The sequence below is a fragment of the Tenrec ecaudatus genome, chromosome 5 (assembly GCF_050624435.1).
Source record: "Tenrec ecaudatus isolate mTenEca1 chromosome 5, mTenEca1.hap1, whole genome shotgun sequence".
In the NCBI taxonomy this organism is placed as follows: Eukaryota; Metazoa; Chordata; class Mammalia; order Afrosoricida; family Tenrecidae; genus Tenrec; species Tenrec ecaudatus.
Window position 1 is genome coordinate 59658906 of NC_134534.1, and position 15891 is coordinate 59674796.

At 39.1% G+C, this 15891-nt stretch overlaps 1 protein-coding gene across 1 annotated transcript in view; it reads right to left on the minus strand.

Moving 5' to 3' along the window:
• ZC2HC1A (zinc finger C2HC-type containing 1A) overlaps positions 1 to 14567 on the minus strand; it is a 56850-nt gene extending 42283 nt beyond the window's left edge. Inside the window, exons 1-2 of the mRNA XM_075549542.1 lie at positions 14481 to 14567; positions 944 to 1017 (exon numbers count right to left, since the gene is read on the minus strand). Coding sequence (XP_075405657.1) covers positions 944 to 1017; positions 14481 to 14496 — 90 coding nt within the window. The 5' untranslated portion in view covers positions 14497 to 14567. The remainder of the gene's footprint in view (positions 1 to 943; positions 1018 to 14480) is intronic.
• Positions 14568 to 15891: the final 1324 nt, after the last annotated feature.

Genomic DNA, 15891 nt, shown 5'->3' on the forward strand with positions numbered 1-15891 from the left:
CTGCTAACAAGGGCTCAAGTAGAAAACAAATGTTTTGAGAATAATGATGGAAACCAATGTACAAATGTGCTTGACACAATGGATGTATATATGGATTGTTATAAGAATTGTATGAGCCCCTAATAAAATGATTTTTAAAAATTTTTTTAAAAAGAAAATGTTTTGAAAATATGATGGCAATGTACAGATTGAGACAATTGATGTGTGGATTGTTACAAGAGTTGGAAGAGCCCCCAATAATATGACTTATAAAAACTAAAATAAATTTTAAAAGCTGTCATGATTTGAACAGAATCTAAAGTGATAAGGATGCTCAGGGGTTATAAAAGTTCCTTACTTTGCTTTAAAGAAACAAAGGGGAAGTAGTAACAAGATACAAAATGGATTGTGGCAGATAGCTGATCATCAGATGCACAGTCAAAAAATAGTCGTTATATAAAATCAAATTGTTAATAAGTTGGATGTTTAGCTTTCTTTTAAAAATTAAGCTGAATTAAAAGTGCCTCTATTGCACTTATTTAAGTATTCAGCTAAACAATGCATAATATGTTCTAACTCCACTTTCAAATGTTAAAATTTGTGTTATTTTTTTCTGTATATAAGAGTAGAGTGAACAGAAAAGGAAATTCCATTCATTCATTGCTCTGCTTCAACAATGATCAATATTTCAGAAATCTTGGTCTATTTACTCTCTCTTCGATTTTTCCTGAAGTACTTTAAATATTTTAATAGAGGAATTTTAAATATCAATCACATGCTAAAGAGGAAAAAAATCTGGAATAAAGACAGTGCAGGAAACTAATATTCTGGAACAAAGATTAATAAAACCCAGGAGCTCTTCAAATTTCAAATAGGTCTTCCCATACATGTGGCCCTGAAATATTAAGCATTCATTGATTAATTCAAATCCAACAGCAAAAAAGTACAGAATTTGTTTACTCACTAGTGCAGCTGGAAAGAATGTTCTTCCACAAATCTTGCAGGGTAACAAATCGCCAACTTGGGCACTTCCATTTTCTAAAACAGAAAAGAATTTAGTAAGTATTTTCTATACTTCAAATTGTAAAATTTCAAATTTTGTCTTCTTTGCTTGCTAGACACATTTATTTAAGCTACAAGTTGTCAAAAATACTGTTTTGTTTTTAGTAGGCACAATTATGAATTAAAATGGGCCCAAGACTTTGAAGTTTTATTACTAGTCAAAAGGCTATGCTAAATGAGGAAGACTTATGATTCAAGGATAACTAAACTGAGATTGTTGAAACTTTCTGGTAGTCCCTTAGTTATGGGAATGAAATCAATTTTTCCTATAATTTTCATTATTAATTTGGATTTAATACATATATTGTATCATTCCATAGCGCAATCATGTCAAGTAATACTGTACTCGTTCGTATAAATACTACAACAATCAGTTTCCAAACATTCTTTTTCTACATGGACTCCTTGACATTGTCTCCCTTTTACCCACCACTACCACGAGGCTATCTTTACTTTAATGAACTTTAAAATCCAGATTTTTTTTTAAGTAGAATGTTACCTCAATCTCCAAAGCATTATGAAAGCAAGTAGCATTTCAAGCAGATCTAGGTCAATAAAACTTACATTGATAAAACATAAATTAGTCATTGGGCCAGCAAATTGAGATATTCTGACCCACAAAGGTTATCGTTGTTAGGTTACATTCAGTTTGTAAAACAAACACAAAAAGCCTGCTCACAGGGAAGAACTCACCAATATCTTTGGTCTAAGAATTGTAAAATTACATAATCCAAACCCGAAAGAGAGAATAGTATGAGACTAAATTGTGAGAATCTGCTGTACAGAGGGCTAGGGAAGACAGTGGAAGCCCAAAATACATTTGCAAAATCTACCCAGGGAATAAACCTTCAGTAATATCTGTGTAACCACAATTGAAGGATGAAAATAATCTGGTTATTAGAGTATTGTAGAGATGAATATAGATTGAGAGGATAAAATTGACATGAATGGTTAAAACCTTGACATTTGATGTCCCATTGAAACACTTTGTACTTGATCTAATTTAGAATATTTTGGGGTTTTTTGTTTTCATATTGGGGTTAATCTGTTGCATTTTGCTGTGGCTGGTAGCCTTCTTGACTCTGTTCGGTATCGTTCCATGTTTCGCGGTACGTGAGGCCCAGGATGGGTGACTAGAGACAGTAACTAGCATAAGGGGTCCTGCACGGGCACTGCAGGGGGGGGGGGTGTACAAAGGGGAGTGGATATCAAGGAGCGCAAGAAGGAAAATGTTTGAAACAGACTGTGGTAGCGATTGTACAAAATTGCTTGATAAGATCGAACTAGGGAACAATATAGTTTCTGGATTAGCTCCTAATAAAATGATTTGAAAGAGGAAAAAAAGACAGTCAACTGCCAGGTCCTCTCAACTGTTCCGTTTTATTTTTTCCATTGTTGAAGTTTTTGTGTCCATCCAGCTCCTTGATGGTCTTCCTCTTTTCTGTCAACCCTCAACTTTACCAAACATTCCATGATTTTTCCAGGAACTGGTCCATAACAAGTCCAAAGTACATGCAACACAGTTTTACCATCCTCATTTCTAATAGCATTCTGTCTTCCAGGACACATTTGTTTGTTCTTATGGCAGTCCCTGGTACTTCCAATATTTTTGTCAACATCATAGTCCAATGCATCAAAGGGTCAGTTCTCCTTCCTCCTTCTCCAGCTTCCACATGCATATGGACTGAGTGAAACACCACAGCTTGGGCAAGGCCAACTTAGTCCTCCTCAAGGTGACAGCTGTGCTCTGTAACACTTTAATGTGCTTCCACAGTGGAGTTGCCAAGTACAGTCTGCTTTTGTCTTACTTCTTCATCCATGGTACTGATCATAGATCCAAATAAGATGAAATCTTTGAAAATTTATAAATGTTCTCCATTTCTGCTGCTGCTGCTTCATCTTGTTGTTGCTGTTGAGGTGTAATCTATACAAGGCCAGAGTCTTTGATCTGATTACGTGCTCCAAGTTCCCTTAACTTACAGCAAGCAAGGTATCTGTCATGTGAATACCACAGGTTGTTAAATGAGCCTTCCTGATACTGAATTATCTTTCAAATAGGCCAGTTACTCTAGATGATTTGCTCAGCATATCGACTAAATAAGCATGGTGGAAAGATACAACCCTTACATACACCATCCCAGATTTAAAGCACACATTATTTCTTGTTCTGTTTGTACAACTGCCTATTAGTGTATGAAGAGGATCCCTGTGAACACAATTAAGTGTTCTGGAATACTTACTCCTCAATGTTATTCCTAGTTTGTTAGGAACCACAAAAATGCCTTTACATAGTCAATAATACACGAGTAACATCTCTCTTGTAGTCTCAGTTTTCAGTCAAGAACCATCTACAGTCAGCAATGGTCCCTGATTCCCTATCTTCTGAATCTGGCTTATTTCTGGCAGTTCTCAGTCTATGTATTGCTGCAAGTGCCTTCCCACCCCCAGCATAATTTTACTTGCATGTAATAATTTCTGCATTTTGTACAGTCTCCTTTTTTCAGAGTGGCCACAAATATGGACCCCTTCCAGTCAGTTGGCTGGGAAGCTGTCTTCCAAATTCTTGGTCTAGACAAGGGAGTGCTTCCATTATGGAATCAGTTTGCTGGGGCATTTCAGATGGTATAGTCGATTCCTATAGCCCTGATTTGACTAATGTCTTCAACACCACAGACTTCTTTCCATACCATAGGTTCCTATTCATATGCTAACTCTTGAAATGACTGAACAGGGACCAATCCTTTTTGGCACAATAACTATGTGTTTCCTTGCATCTTCTTTGGATGCTTCTTGCAGTTTAGTATTGTGTCCATAGTAGTGCAACTCATGACTAGACCATCTTTTTCCTTCAGAGCTTTCTGCTTGAGAAATGCCACGTTTGTTCTTCCGTGCTGGTTTCCTAACTCCAGGTCATTGCCTATTTCATTACAATATTTGACTTTTGTCTTTTCAAGCTGCCCTTAAAATGTTTTTGTTCAGCTCTTTTACTTCATCATGACTTTCATTCACTTTAGCTTTTGTATGATCAACAGCCAAGTTTCAGACTCTCTCACATCTTTCTTCCCTATCTAACAAGCTTTTTGCTTCCTGCAAGTATGAAGTTCTTAAGGTCACCCCATCACCTGTCTAGTCTTCAGTTATCAGTGTCAATGGGTCAAATCTGTTTCTGAGATGGTCTCAAATTTGAGGTGGGATATACTCAAGGGCATATGTTGGTTCTTGCGGGCTCATTTTAGTTTTGTCTTTTGTTTTCTAGCTTCCATCTAAACTTGCCTGGCTTGTTGCAATCAGCTCCTGGCGTTGTTCTGGCCGATGATATCATAGAGCTTCCATCATTTCTTCTCGGAGATGCAGCTGACTTGATGACAGCATATGCATCTGGCGAGGTCCACATACATATTTACAATGTCTGCTGTTGCAAAAGGTATTTGCAATTAAGTCAGTGGTCTTTCAAAATTCCATCATGTGATCTCTAGTTTCATTTCTATCATAATGACTATTTTTTAACTACTAACACTTCCTCTTTGCTTCTAAATTTCATATTGCAACCACTAGCAATTATCAATACATCTTGAATGTACATTTAATTAATTTCAAATTGATGAAGTTAGTAAAATTCTTCTCTCTTCACTACGGGCTTCAGTGGTTTGTGTGTGGATCTGAATAATTGTATTAGCTGAACTTCCTTGTAGGCATACAGATACTATTCCATCACAGACAGCATTGTACTTCAACGTAGATCTTGGAATTTGCTTTCTAACCATGAATGTGATACCATTTCTCTTCAACTTGCCATTTTGCACCTTGATAAACCATGATTTCCAGATTCAAAATAGCCCACCCCAATGCACTTCAATGCACTCATGTCTAGGACAGTGGTCTTCATGCACTCGATGTCATTTTGGGTGACATTCAGGTTTCCTAAAATCACACAATCCCATTCCCATTCATACCCATAGGTGTGCGCAGCTGTTTCATTCCATTTTGAGCTTTCCCCATTAGTAAATGAAGGCCCCATAGCTCCATCTACAGCATTGAAGTCAACTCTATTTTCAGGAAGCAGCTCTTTCTTGCTTATATTTTGAATCCCTTCCAACCTGAGAGACTTTTGTCCTGGCACAATATCTGACAATGCTGTTATTCATGAGGTTTTTAATAACTGATCTCTAAGAAATAGTCTATCTTTTTCCTACTCTATATCAGACAGGTAGTTCCACTGAAGCCATCGGTGGCGCTGCTGATATTTAAAATACTGGTGTGTAGTAGTACATAAGTACAATGTGTTAAGTCAGAATACAAAGGTGTAACTTTGACTTGATTAAATATATATAAACACATACTTGGATACAGCTAAATTTTATTACTAAAATGGTTTTTATAAGTTGAGATGTTAATTACATCAACTCATTTTCTTGCCAATTACCAAATGTATTTCCATATCTTTCATCTTCTAAAATGATACCTGAACCTAAAGTATCTCCATATATCCTGTTGTATGTTAGTTATTTGCTAAAGTATTTATAATTTTATTGGGGTCTCATACAGTCCTTATCACCATCTATACATCCATTGTGTCAAGCAAATTTGTACATATACTGTCATCATTTTCAAACCATCTTCTTTCTGCTTGAACCCTTGGTATTGGCTCATTTTTCTCTCCCTCTATCATGAACCCTTGATAATTTATAAACTATTATTAATTTTTCATGTCTTACACTGACCAGTGTCTCCCTTCTATCCACTTTTCTGTTGTCCGTCACCCTGGGAGTGGGTTATACATAAGTCATTGCAATCAGTTCTCCCTTTCTCCCCACCCTTCCCCTCCTGGTAATGCTATTCTCATTATTGGTCCTGAGGGGTTTATCTGTCCTGGATTCCCTGGGTTTCCAGCTTTTATCTGCACCAGTGTACAAACTCTGTTCTTACTGGATTTGTAAGGTAGAATTGGGGTCATGATAGTGGGGGGCAGTAAAGAACTAGAGAAAAGCTGTATGTTTCATAGGTGCTATACTGCACCCAGACTGGCTGGTCTCTTCCTTGTGACCCTTCTGTAAGTGGCTGTTCAATTATCTACAGATGGGTTTTGGGTCTCTGCTCCACATCCCCCCTCATTCAAATTGATATGATTTTTTTTGTTCTGGGTCTGTGATGCCTGATACTTGATCCCATCGACACCTCATGATCACACAGGCTGGTATGTTTCTTCCATGTGGGCTTTGTTGCTTCTAAGCTAGATGGCCACTTGTTTACCTTCAAGCCTTTAAGACCCCAGACACTATATCTTTTGACGGCCAGGCTCCATCAGCTTTCTTCGCCACATTTGCTATTCACCCACTTTGTCTTCAGTGATCTTGTTGGGAAGGTGAGCATCATGGAATGCAAGATTATTAGAACATACTGTTCTTTCTTGAGCAGAGGCCCAATGTCTATCTGCTACCTTAATACTAGCGTATAAATATGTGTACATAAATCTATTTACTGATCCTTATATATGCATGTACATATGTACATGCCTGTATTTAGACCTCTATAAATGCTTCTCATTTGCCTCCTAGTTCTTTCCTTTTACTTTACTCTTGTCCCACTCTCATGTTCAGCCTTCAGTCGGGTTTCAGTAATTCCTCTCAGTTACACTGCCCTTGATCAAGCCCTACCAGGCATCCCATGCCCTCCTCGCCGTGGATTTTAGATAACTATTGTGCCCATGTCTATCTAGATAAGTGGGATAAGCAATCCAAAAGAGAAAACAACCGGACCAATGGTTCCAGGGGGACACGGGAGAGGGGGAGGTGAGGGAAAGGAAGTGTGTGTTAAAAGTACAATAAGATTTTCATTCACAAGTTGAGTGAATAAAAACTAGAATATTCATATTAAACTTTTAGTTTTCATGAAGAGTACAATTATAGCTCCACGTGAGCAATAAGTGAGTTCACATAAAACTAACAAAACTAACAAAAAGAATGACAATAGACATTGGTGAGCATTCAGTTATATACAGTAACCAAGCAGCAGTTTTGTGCTCTCGTTTTTCTAGTAGGCCACAGTTCCATGTGTTATTATTTTGGAGGCAATGTCTTGATGGTGGCAGTTAAGCAGCAAACACTACAAAAGCAAGGTATGATTTGCGGTCTGTCAGGATCAGGAGGTAGGTTATTCCAGGAGAGCAATCTCATTTACCTGGCTCATCTAACACCGTTAGCAATCCAGAAAGTTGAAACAGTTGTTGAAGGAAATCTATTGGGTTAATTAAGAATACATAATAATGATTATCAAAGTGACACAGCATAATGTGTAATCTATTAAGCCTATTTATACGTTTTATGTCTTTAAGTTACAAACGATGAATGAAAATGTTTTAATAGGTATATATCTATTGTATTTCCTCAAATGAACAGCCAATGTCCGTCACTGTCTTTAGGCACTGAGTCTCTATTAACGGTGGTGAAAATTCTAGAAACAAAGAGGGGGTATGATTGCAGAATACAAGGAATGTACCAAACTGGATTAAACATGAAAAAATGTTCAAATCAATAATTACATACATATGTAATTTTAGAGATGTATAAATATATCTCTATATAATATATATTATATAATTAATATTATATATTTATTATAAAATATATATATCTGTATATTATACAACCAACTTCAAAAAATAGCTAATTATCTCAATACAACATCCTAAAATGCTCATTCCTTTCCCCTTAATCATTGATTTTAAATGTTACTTCACCGTATTAGAATTTCTAACACATACACACACTAAAATTTTCATGAAATGTAAGTCTGTTTTTTTATTTATTTTTCATTCTACGCTGTTCCATGAATAGACCTTTATCAAACCATTACTACAGCCACTGAATTGAGTGTTACAGATACTGTTCATCTTTGAATACAAACCCCACTCATTCAGAGAAAATTCACATACATTTTGTTAACTAAATAATATACAAGTTAAAAATTTTGGCTTTAGGAACACTCTAGTCATATGTGTTGGCCTCAGGGTCACTTCATTCTAATAAGATTTTAATCATTATAGTAAATAAAATTAAAAATTTAAATTATCACAAATTTTATCTGTGTCAAAACATATTTTGGTATTACCTGTTAAATGCAAAACAGAAAATTAACAATTAAGAAAGAGCAATTCAACATATGCAAAAATACAAGGCACTCATTCAATTCAACAAATGAGGATTATCATGGCCTCCTACTTGCCAAGCATATTGCAGGTAATGGAGACACAGGGGAGCGGGAAAACATAATCACTGCTCTCATAAAGCTAACATTTACATGATTTATTTATTCAATATGCCTAAAAGTGAACCACTTTGGGGCACAGAGCCCAAACCTAACCTAATGGCACCAGAATATTCATTTCGAGGCGCTATGAAGTTGCTTCTGATTGCTTGCAACCCTGTGTACAGCAGACCCAAGCCATGCCTGCATCGGTACCACCCCACCATCGTTCTTAGGTTTGAGCCCATCCACGCAGTCACTGTGTCAATCTCGCCCTCCGAAGATGCTCCGCTTTTGTGCTGCCCCTCTACTTTACCAAGAGGGACTGGTCACTCCTAACAACAAGTTCAAAGTATGTGAGATGAATACTAGCATATATTAAAAGGCAAGTCTTAAAACGAATTCCCAAAATGTTTTCAAATATTTTTTCAATGGTCTCAATGTTTAAAAAAAATTGTCAGTATGATATGATTAAAAAACATTGCAGGGGCAGAAATTATCAACAAACATCTCAACAAAGAGAAAAATAGTTTAGTCATAATTAAAAAATAATACATACATAAATACATACAGATTGAGAATCTACCAGGACCTACAACAAAGAGCATGACATCTCCTTGTTGCAAAAGCCTTCATGGGAAATGATATACACATACTCATCACACCAATCGTCTCTGATTAACATCTGTTAAATGACAATAATATCTGCTCCATCACCTAAAATTTGAGAAAAGCTACTGAAATGTTATGTAACAAATGCTTCATAACCTATATACACATTGTTGTTGCTGTTGTTGGGTGGCGTCGCATTGGCTCTGACCCACAGTCACCTGAGGCACAACAGAAGGCAACAATGACAGGCTGGGATTACAAGGACAAGTACAGAAACCCACTAATCTCCACAGCACATAAACTCCACTGGCTTCTGCTAAATGGCAGAGACTAGCAAATGTTTCATCTTTTAAAAATATGGAAGAGAGATGATATTTGGAGTAGTGATTAATACAGCAGAGAACAAATATTGCTGAGAGAAAACTTAAACTGATGGACCCCCAAAGCCAAACCAAACTCACTGGCATGGAGCCTATTCCAACTCATAGAACCCCTACAGGCCAGGCAAGAACTGCCCAGGATTCCAGAGACTAACTATTTATAGGAGTAGAAAGACAGCTAGTGGTTTCAAACAGCTGACCTTTTACTTCCTAGCTCAGAGCTACCTGCTATGCCTGCAGGGCTCCCATAAATAAATTACTGTAGCACTCTAGGATTCGCAAAAAGCTAGTCTCCTTATAAAAATTATCCTACACACATTCTTGATTTCTGGAAATGAAAATCAAACTCAAACTGAGTCATGGCCAGACATGCCTCCAATTGTCTTTACCCATTCTGACACCTGTAGCTTAATTCTCCGCTGGGTTCAATAATCTCTTGCACTGGACACACAGAATTCAGACCATACTCAAAGTTAAGGGACTTATTCGACAAGATAACAGGTTATAATTCAGGATCAGAAATGCTGAGCATATAGTTCTTCCAGTAGAGAGCATTTCTTCTCAGCATGTCTGTGGGCAAGCTGCTTTCTGGTTCTCAACCCTTAGCCAAAAGGCGACTTGGTCTCTGCCATGCTCGCACGATGTTACCAAGCGTCTTTACTGCTACCAATAAAAGTTCAAAGGGTATTCCATTCCACTATCAGCTTCAGCTCTGTTCTGTAGGTGGGACTTAGCTTCCTCCATTCAGTCTATGGAGGCAACCCACTCTGTAAAATGAGCCTCCTGCCTGAAGGCACTCAGCTTCGCCATCTGCAGACCAAAGTCTGTCACTCTGTCAAAATCCAAATGTTCAGATTCAAGAAAGACCTCTTCTAAATCACATTACAGCTGTCATACCACTTTCTTTCCATGATCCTTTCCAAACCTAACCACTTTCAACAATCTACAATATCTCAGTTTCCTCTTCAGCTCATCTAGGAGACTGCAACAGTTCAACATTCATACTTAAGCTACTCACCACACAGCCTTCACCTCCACTCTACAGTAGTCACGTGTAGTGAAAACATCTTGGAAGGGCTCTGCATTTATTCAAGCTCCTTCTCTTACCACAGACCGCTACCTCTCTCAAGAAAATTAAATTACTTTCCCCAATCTTAATGAAGAGATTTACTTTGCCTATTTCCCCAAAAATGTATTTCATCAGTGTTATGGACTGAATCATGTCCCCTCAAAGCAGGGACTAACATGATTTTATTACACAATTACCCCTTACTTTGATATCTGGTATAAAGATCATATCTCCTTTAAGTCCTTATCTCTCTGATGTTAATAAGGGAAAATTAGTGAGTTAGGTTAGTGAAATAGGGTAAAATTTATAAGATAGGTTGTATATGGATTCACTATCTTCTTATATAGGAAGGAGATTAAATAAGTGAGTAAGAGATCTCAGGAAGCTGATTACTATCAAGGATGGAAAAGTCTTCCCTTAGGGCTGTGCCCTGAATTTGGACCCCGAGGCTGCTAATTTTCCTGTGACAGAATAAAACTGCTTCTTAAGGCTACCCACTTGTGGTAGTTCTGTTATAGCAACACTATTCAACTAAGACAATCAAAAACCTTTTCTATCCCTATTTAGGATAGTGTCTTCAGTAGCATATTTTTAAAAATATTCACATTGATTGCTTACTCCTCCCTTTCCACTCATTCACGTACTGTAAGACCTGCGAGATTTTATTAGCTCTAGCCATTACACGAAATGAGTCTGTTTGCTTATTCAACAATTATTAATCAAGCATCTAACATGATAGAAACTGTTGTAGGGGATATAGCAACAAAATAAACTACTACCACTCAACTTCATGGGCCTTACACTTTTTTAAAAAAGGAAAGCTAATCAAACATAAAAATGTCAAGTGGTGATATGTGCTATGTAGAGCAATACAGCAGAGTTAGGGGAGAGAAGACTCAAGAGGTTGGAAGTTAGGGAGGTACACGGTGTCTTGGTTACTGTCTGAGTTACCTAGTGCTGCAGTAACAAAAATAACACAAGTGGGTGATGCTGGAGAACAGGAATTTATTTAGATAATTCAGGAGATTAAAAGTTTAAATGTAGGGCGTGGCTCTAGAGGGAGGTCCTTCTTTATCTATTTCAGCTTCTAGTAGCTGTCAGCAAGCCTTGGCATTCCTGGACTTGTAGATGCATTTGTTTCTCTCTTGTGTGTCTGTGTCTATTCTGCTCAGTTTTATAATGTAAGGTTATTTAGGTTTGGAACCCACCCATCACTGATATGTCATCAACAAAAGAAGAGTATGATCACATCGTGGTGCCAGAGTGTTACACATTGGCTTGCTAACCCTGTTAGCTTTTCAAAACTACCAGCCAGCCACTCTGCTGGAGAAAGATGAGGCTTTTTGTCCTGTAAGGGAATCCCACAGGGGCACTTCCGCCCTGCAAAGTAGCTGTGAGTCAGAATTGCCTGATGGCAATGAGTATGGATTTTTAACATGAAGCACTGCTGATTAATTCCATCTAATTTTAAAGTTTTTCCCCCTTGGCTTGAACACTATTTCTATCTCCTAGACAGGGGTCAGCAAACTTATGAGATGAAACAGCCAATCCTGGCCCTCATAAAAATTTGAAAATTATTCCAGAGCCATCAATGTATTCTTATAAACAAATGAAATCACCATTATCTGAAAAGTACCCTTTAAAACTTTTAAATCTTACTTCAGAGCCACAAGTACACACTGAAAGAGCCGGATATGGCTTGCTAACCCCTGTCCTAGACCATGATTTCAAGTTTTTCAGACTTCATAAAGCAAGTATTTTTAAACCTATTGGAGATGCCAAGTACTGTAAGCTTTTTTTTTTTTTTTTCCTTTCCTTTTTCTGGAACATATTCAAGGTGTCCTGATGGCTGTGAGTTAGGGATCAGGCTGCTAGGCACACAGCCAGTGGTTCAAACCACCTGACACACCATGGGAGAAATTTGAGGCTGTCTGCTCTTGTAAAAACTCACGGTTATAGGATGTCCCTCTACAAGCTTTATTGTTTAGAATATATTCACTACTCCATAACAGTTTCCCCCATTTTTCTTTCTTATATACCTTTAAACTTATTTTTAAATTTCCTCCCTCTATTTCCTTTGCCCTAAAGTCTCATTTTGTTAAAGATAATTCTCTGGGGTGGTTTAATCCATTTGGTGCCATTTATATATTAATAACCACTGAAATGAAAATTCCAGATTGATATTACCAAATGTATCTGAGACTTTTCCACCAGCTATCCAAGTACTTTGCAAACTCAACATTTCGAAAGCCAAAGTAATTACCTATCCCCTACCCTTGGTTAAAGACTAGCCAGAAGGCTCTTCATCTTTGATTTCTTTTCCCTCTAAGATTCCACAGTCACATCCCATCATTCTAGCCCAGAAATATCTGCTAAGCAATCCTCCCTTCCTGCTTTCCGCTTAGACCAGTGGTTCTCAACATTCATAATGCTGCCACCCTTTAATACACTTCCTCATCTTGTGGTGACCCCCCCACCATAAAATTATTTTCGTTGCTACTTCATAACTATAATTTTGCTACTCTTATGAATCTGGCGACCCCTTTGAAAGGATCATTCGACCCAACCCACAGGTTGAGAACCGCTGCTTTAGTCCAAATACTCATCATCACTTACATGGACTTTCAGCTTCTCAACTCCAGTCTTCTCCACTGCCAATGGTATAAGGGAAGACAGCCCATGCTTGCTTTCCAGAGTTCAATGGGTATTTGCCTTAATTACAAATGTAGAATAAAATGATAAAAGTGTGCTGAAAGATTTGATTTGAAGGCACTTAGTGTGTCTGTTATGGTCCTCCCAACTCTGTTAAAATACCATCACGTCATGTATTCATTTATAAAAATAACCTGACTCCGGGGAGTACTCTAAACAAAAATATCCTAAAGGGGCATTATTACAATTAAAATTAAACTTTAAGATATCTGTGTAAAATAAATTCAGTAACAAAGACCTTCACAGTTCACAGTATCCTAAGCCCCTTACAAATAGAAAACAATAAGCATTCTTTGATTATCATCTAGAGGAGGTATTGACTATGAGAACTTCATCTAAGAGCAAAAAAGTATAAATTACTTAAACCCGTGTTACTGTATTTGCTTTGTGTTGAGTTTAGACCACTGAAAAAAGTTCCAGTGACTTTTCATTCCACAGCAAACAAGAACATTTTCACTCTGTAAAATGCAACCACACACAGGGTTCCATGCCTTGGGCTCATTTTCAATCTACAGGAATCCTAAATTGGGGTAGGGTGGGAACGAAATCATCACTCAATTGAAAAGGCTTGTTTCTGCAAGAGTATCCTGAGAACTAATCACAATTTGAAAAAATGATCTTGTAAGTGTTGCGGCTCATTGCTAGCTGGCTATTCCCCTTCCTTTGTTTTAGGAGAATGCTAGATTTACAAGGGTATAAAAGGCTAAGGAGAAGAGGGGCAAGTGGAAGAATTAGGACAAAGCAAAAATCTGGAGTCGTGGTTACAATAGCACAAGGATATAAACCCAGCGATACAGACCTAATGCCTGCACTTCCTTTATACGGCTATCATGAATAAGCCATTAGACCCTTCCTTCGAGCTCATCTCCGGCTATAAAGCTGGCCAGGGACATTTCCTTAGAAGATGCTCTGCGCATCCTCCAAACGATGCTGCGGTAGAAATACAAAAACGGTCACCTAGGGAAACTCCAAAAACAGGATCTGGAGCTCGAGGCTGGAGACACACCCTGGGCCCCTGCAAAGACTGGTGGCGGGGAGGCCGTGTGCATTAAGGCAGAGTCCAGTTTGCAACGAAAATAAAATCTGCCCGGAGGCTGTGAGGACCAAGAGGACACTCCGGAGACGGGCGGGACCCGAAAATGGCTTGAAGGGGGCTGCAGGCATGTACCAGGGACCTGATCAGCCTCGGGGTGAGGATCCCCAGGGGAAGACCTTCCGGGAAGCATTACACAGTGTCGGGGGGCGGCGAGGAGGGGTGAAGTAGAAGGGGGGGGGGCTTTTCTTCACGCCGGCCAGGGTTTCCCACGACGCGGCGGGGTCCGCCACTGAACCGGCCCCGGTATCCCCGGTACCGGTGTCCAATGCCTCCCAATTGCTCCGAGACCCGCGCTGGCCCCCCTGCCACCCCCCTTTCTCCTCCTCACCTTCCAGTCCCTCCATTGCGCCACAGTCTCGGACTCGACCACACTCTCCGGCCGCGTCTGCCGCCGCCCAGCTCCGGCTGTGGCAACCCAGCCGCACCTCCCACCCACTAACATTCCGCGCTCCCATTGGTCCGGAGCCGGTGGGGCGGGGCTCGCGCGCAGGGGCGGGGACCCAAGGGGAGGTGCGCCGCAGGCAACCTCGGGCTCTGGCTCTCAGGCACCCTCAAGCTCATGCTAAGCTTTTGAGGTTTCCCGCTGCATTCTACAGCCCAACAGCACCTTTGTTCCGCTCCAGCCTCCTTTCCCTCACACCATATCTTCTTGTTTAGGGCATCTCAGTACCTCCTGGCGTCTCCATCATCAGTTTCTCCCCGGAATCAATGCAATTCTGTCTTCTCGCCTATTCATCTCAGCCGAACCTCCTGAAGCAAGCTTACCCTCCTGAGAAACAGCCTTGACACTTGTAAGACGGCACACTCCATTTTGCACTATTTGGTCACCTAGCTTTTCACCTGACTGTAACCCATCTGGGCTTTATCTTCTCACACAAACTTTTTTATTTAAGATTGTGGAATTACGATTGCTCTGAGCATTTGAAAACAACTTCCTCAACTTGACAGCTTAGGCCAAAAAAATTGGAAGTGAAACCCAGTCCTCCAGCCAGCTCAGCTGCACATGGTCTACCCTGGGCCTAAACTTTATCATTCTTAGACCAAAAATAGGCCGCTGGCCTAATAACTAGTGAGGTCACAAGAAAACTATGTTGTTGTGCAGTTTCTCTCAGAGCCTAAGCTTACCCTTGAGGTTCTAGTTAATGCCAGTCCCTGAAACCATTTTAATGTTTTTTCTTAACAGTTTAACATTCCACCAAAGGAAATTTCCTTGAAACTTTGATTTCTCACTGATAAACAAGACAACAATCAATAGAACGAGTTCATTTATTGGCAAGTCACTGAATTGGAAAAGACTTGATGGTAGTGAGTTTGTTTTAGTTTGGAAATATTATGGGTTTTCCATAAGAAATATTATGTTAATTTTCTCATTATTTGCCCAACTGAAAATATGTGAACATATCAAATGTTGTCTATTGTGAAGAGTATATATCTTACAGACTAATAGGCTTTAGGAAGATTATTTCTGCTGTAAACTCAAGGAAAGGTATTAAAATCAAGCAAAGAAATACTCAAGTGGGTCATCATCTCTTAGTCATGGGAAGGAGCTCTCAATGCTTTTAAATGTGGGCTGGGCCAACCGTATTACAGAGTCATGTAAAGGAAAACTTGAACCAGGCCGGACTTCCAATCCTTTCCTGGTTCGGCCATCTCGTTCTGTTTCTCTGGTATCTTGAGCCTCGTTTGTCAGATTACCAGCAAGCCTGCCACTTGGTTACCTTGAGCTGAATGTTGCAAGG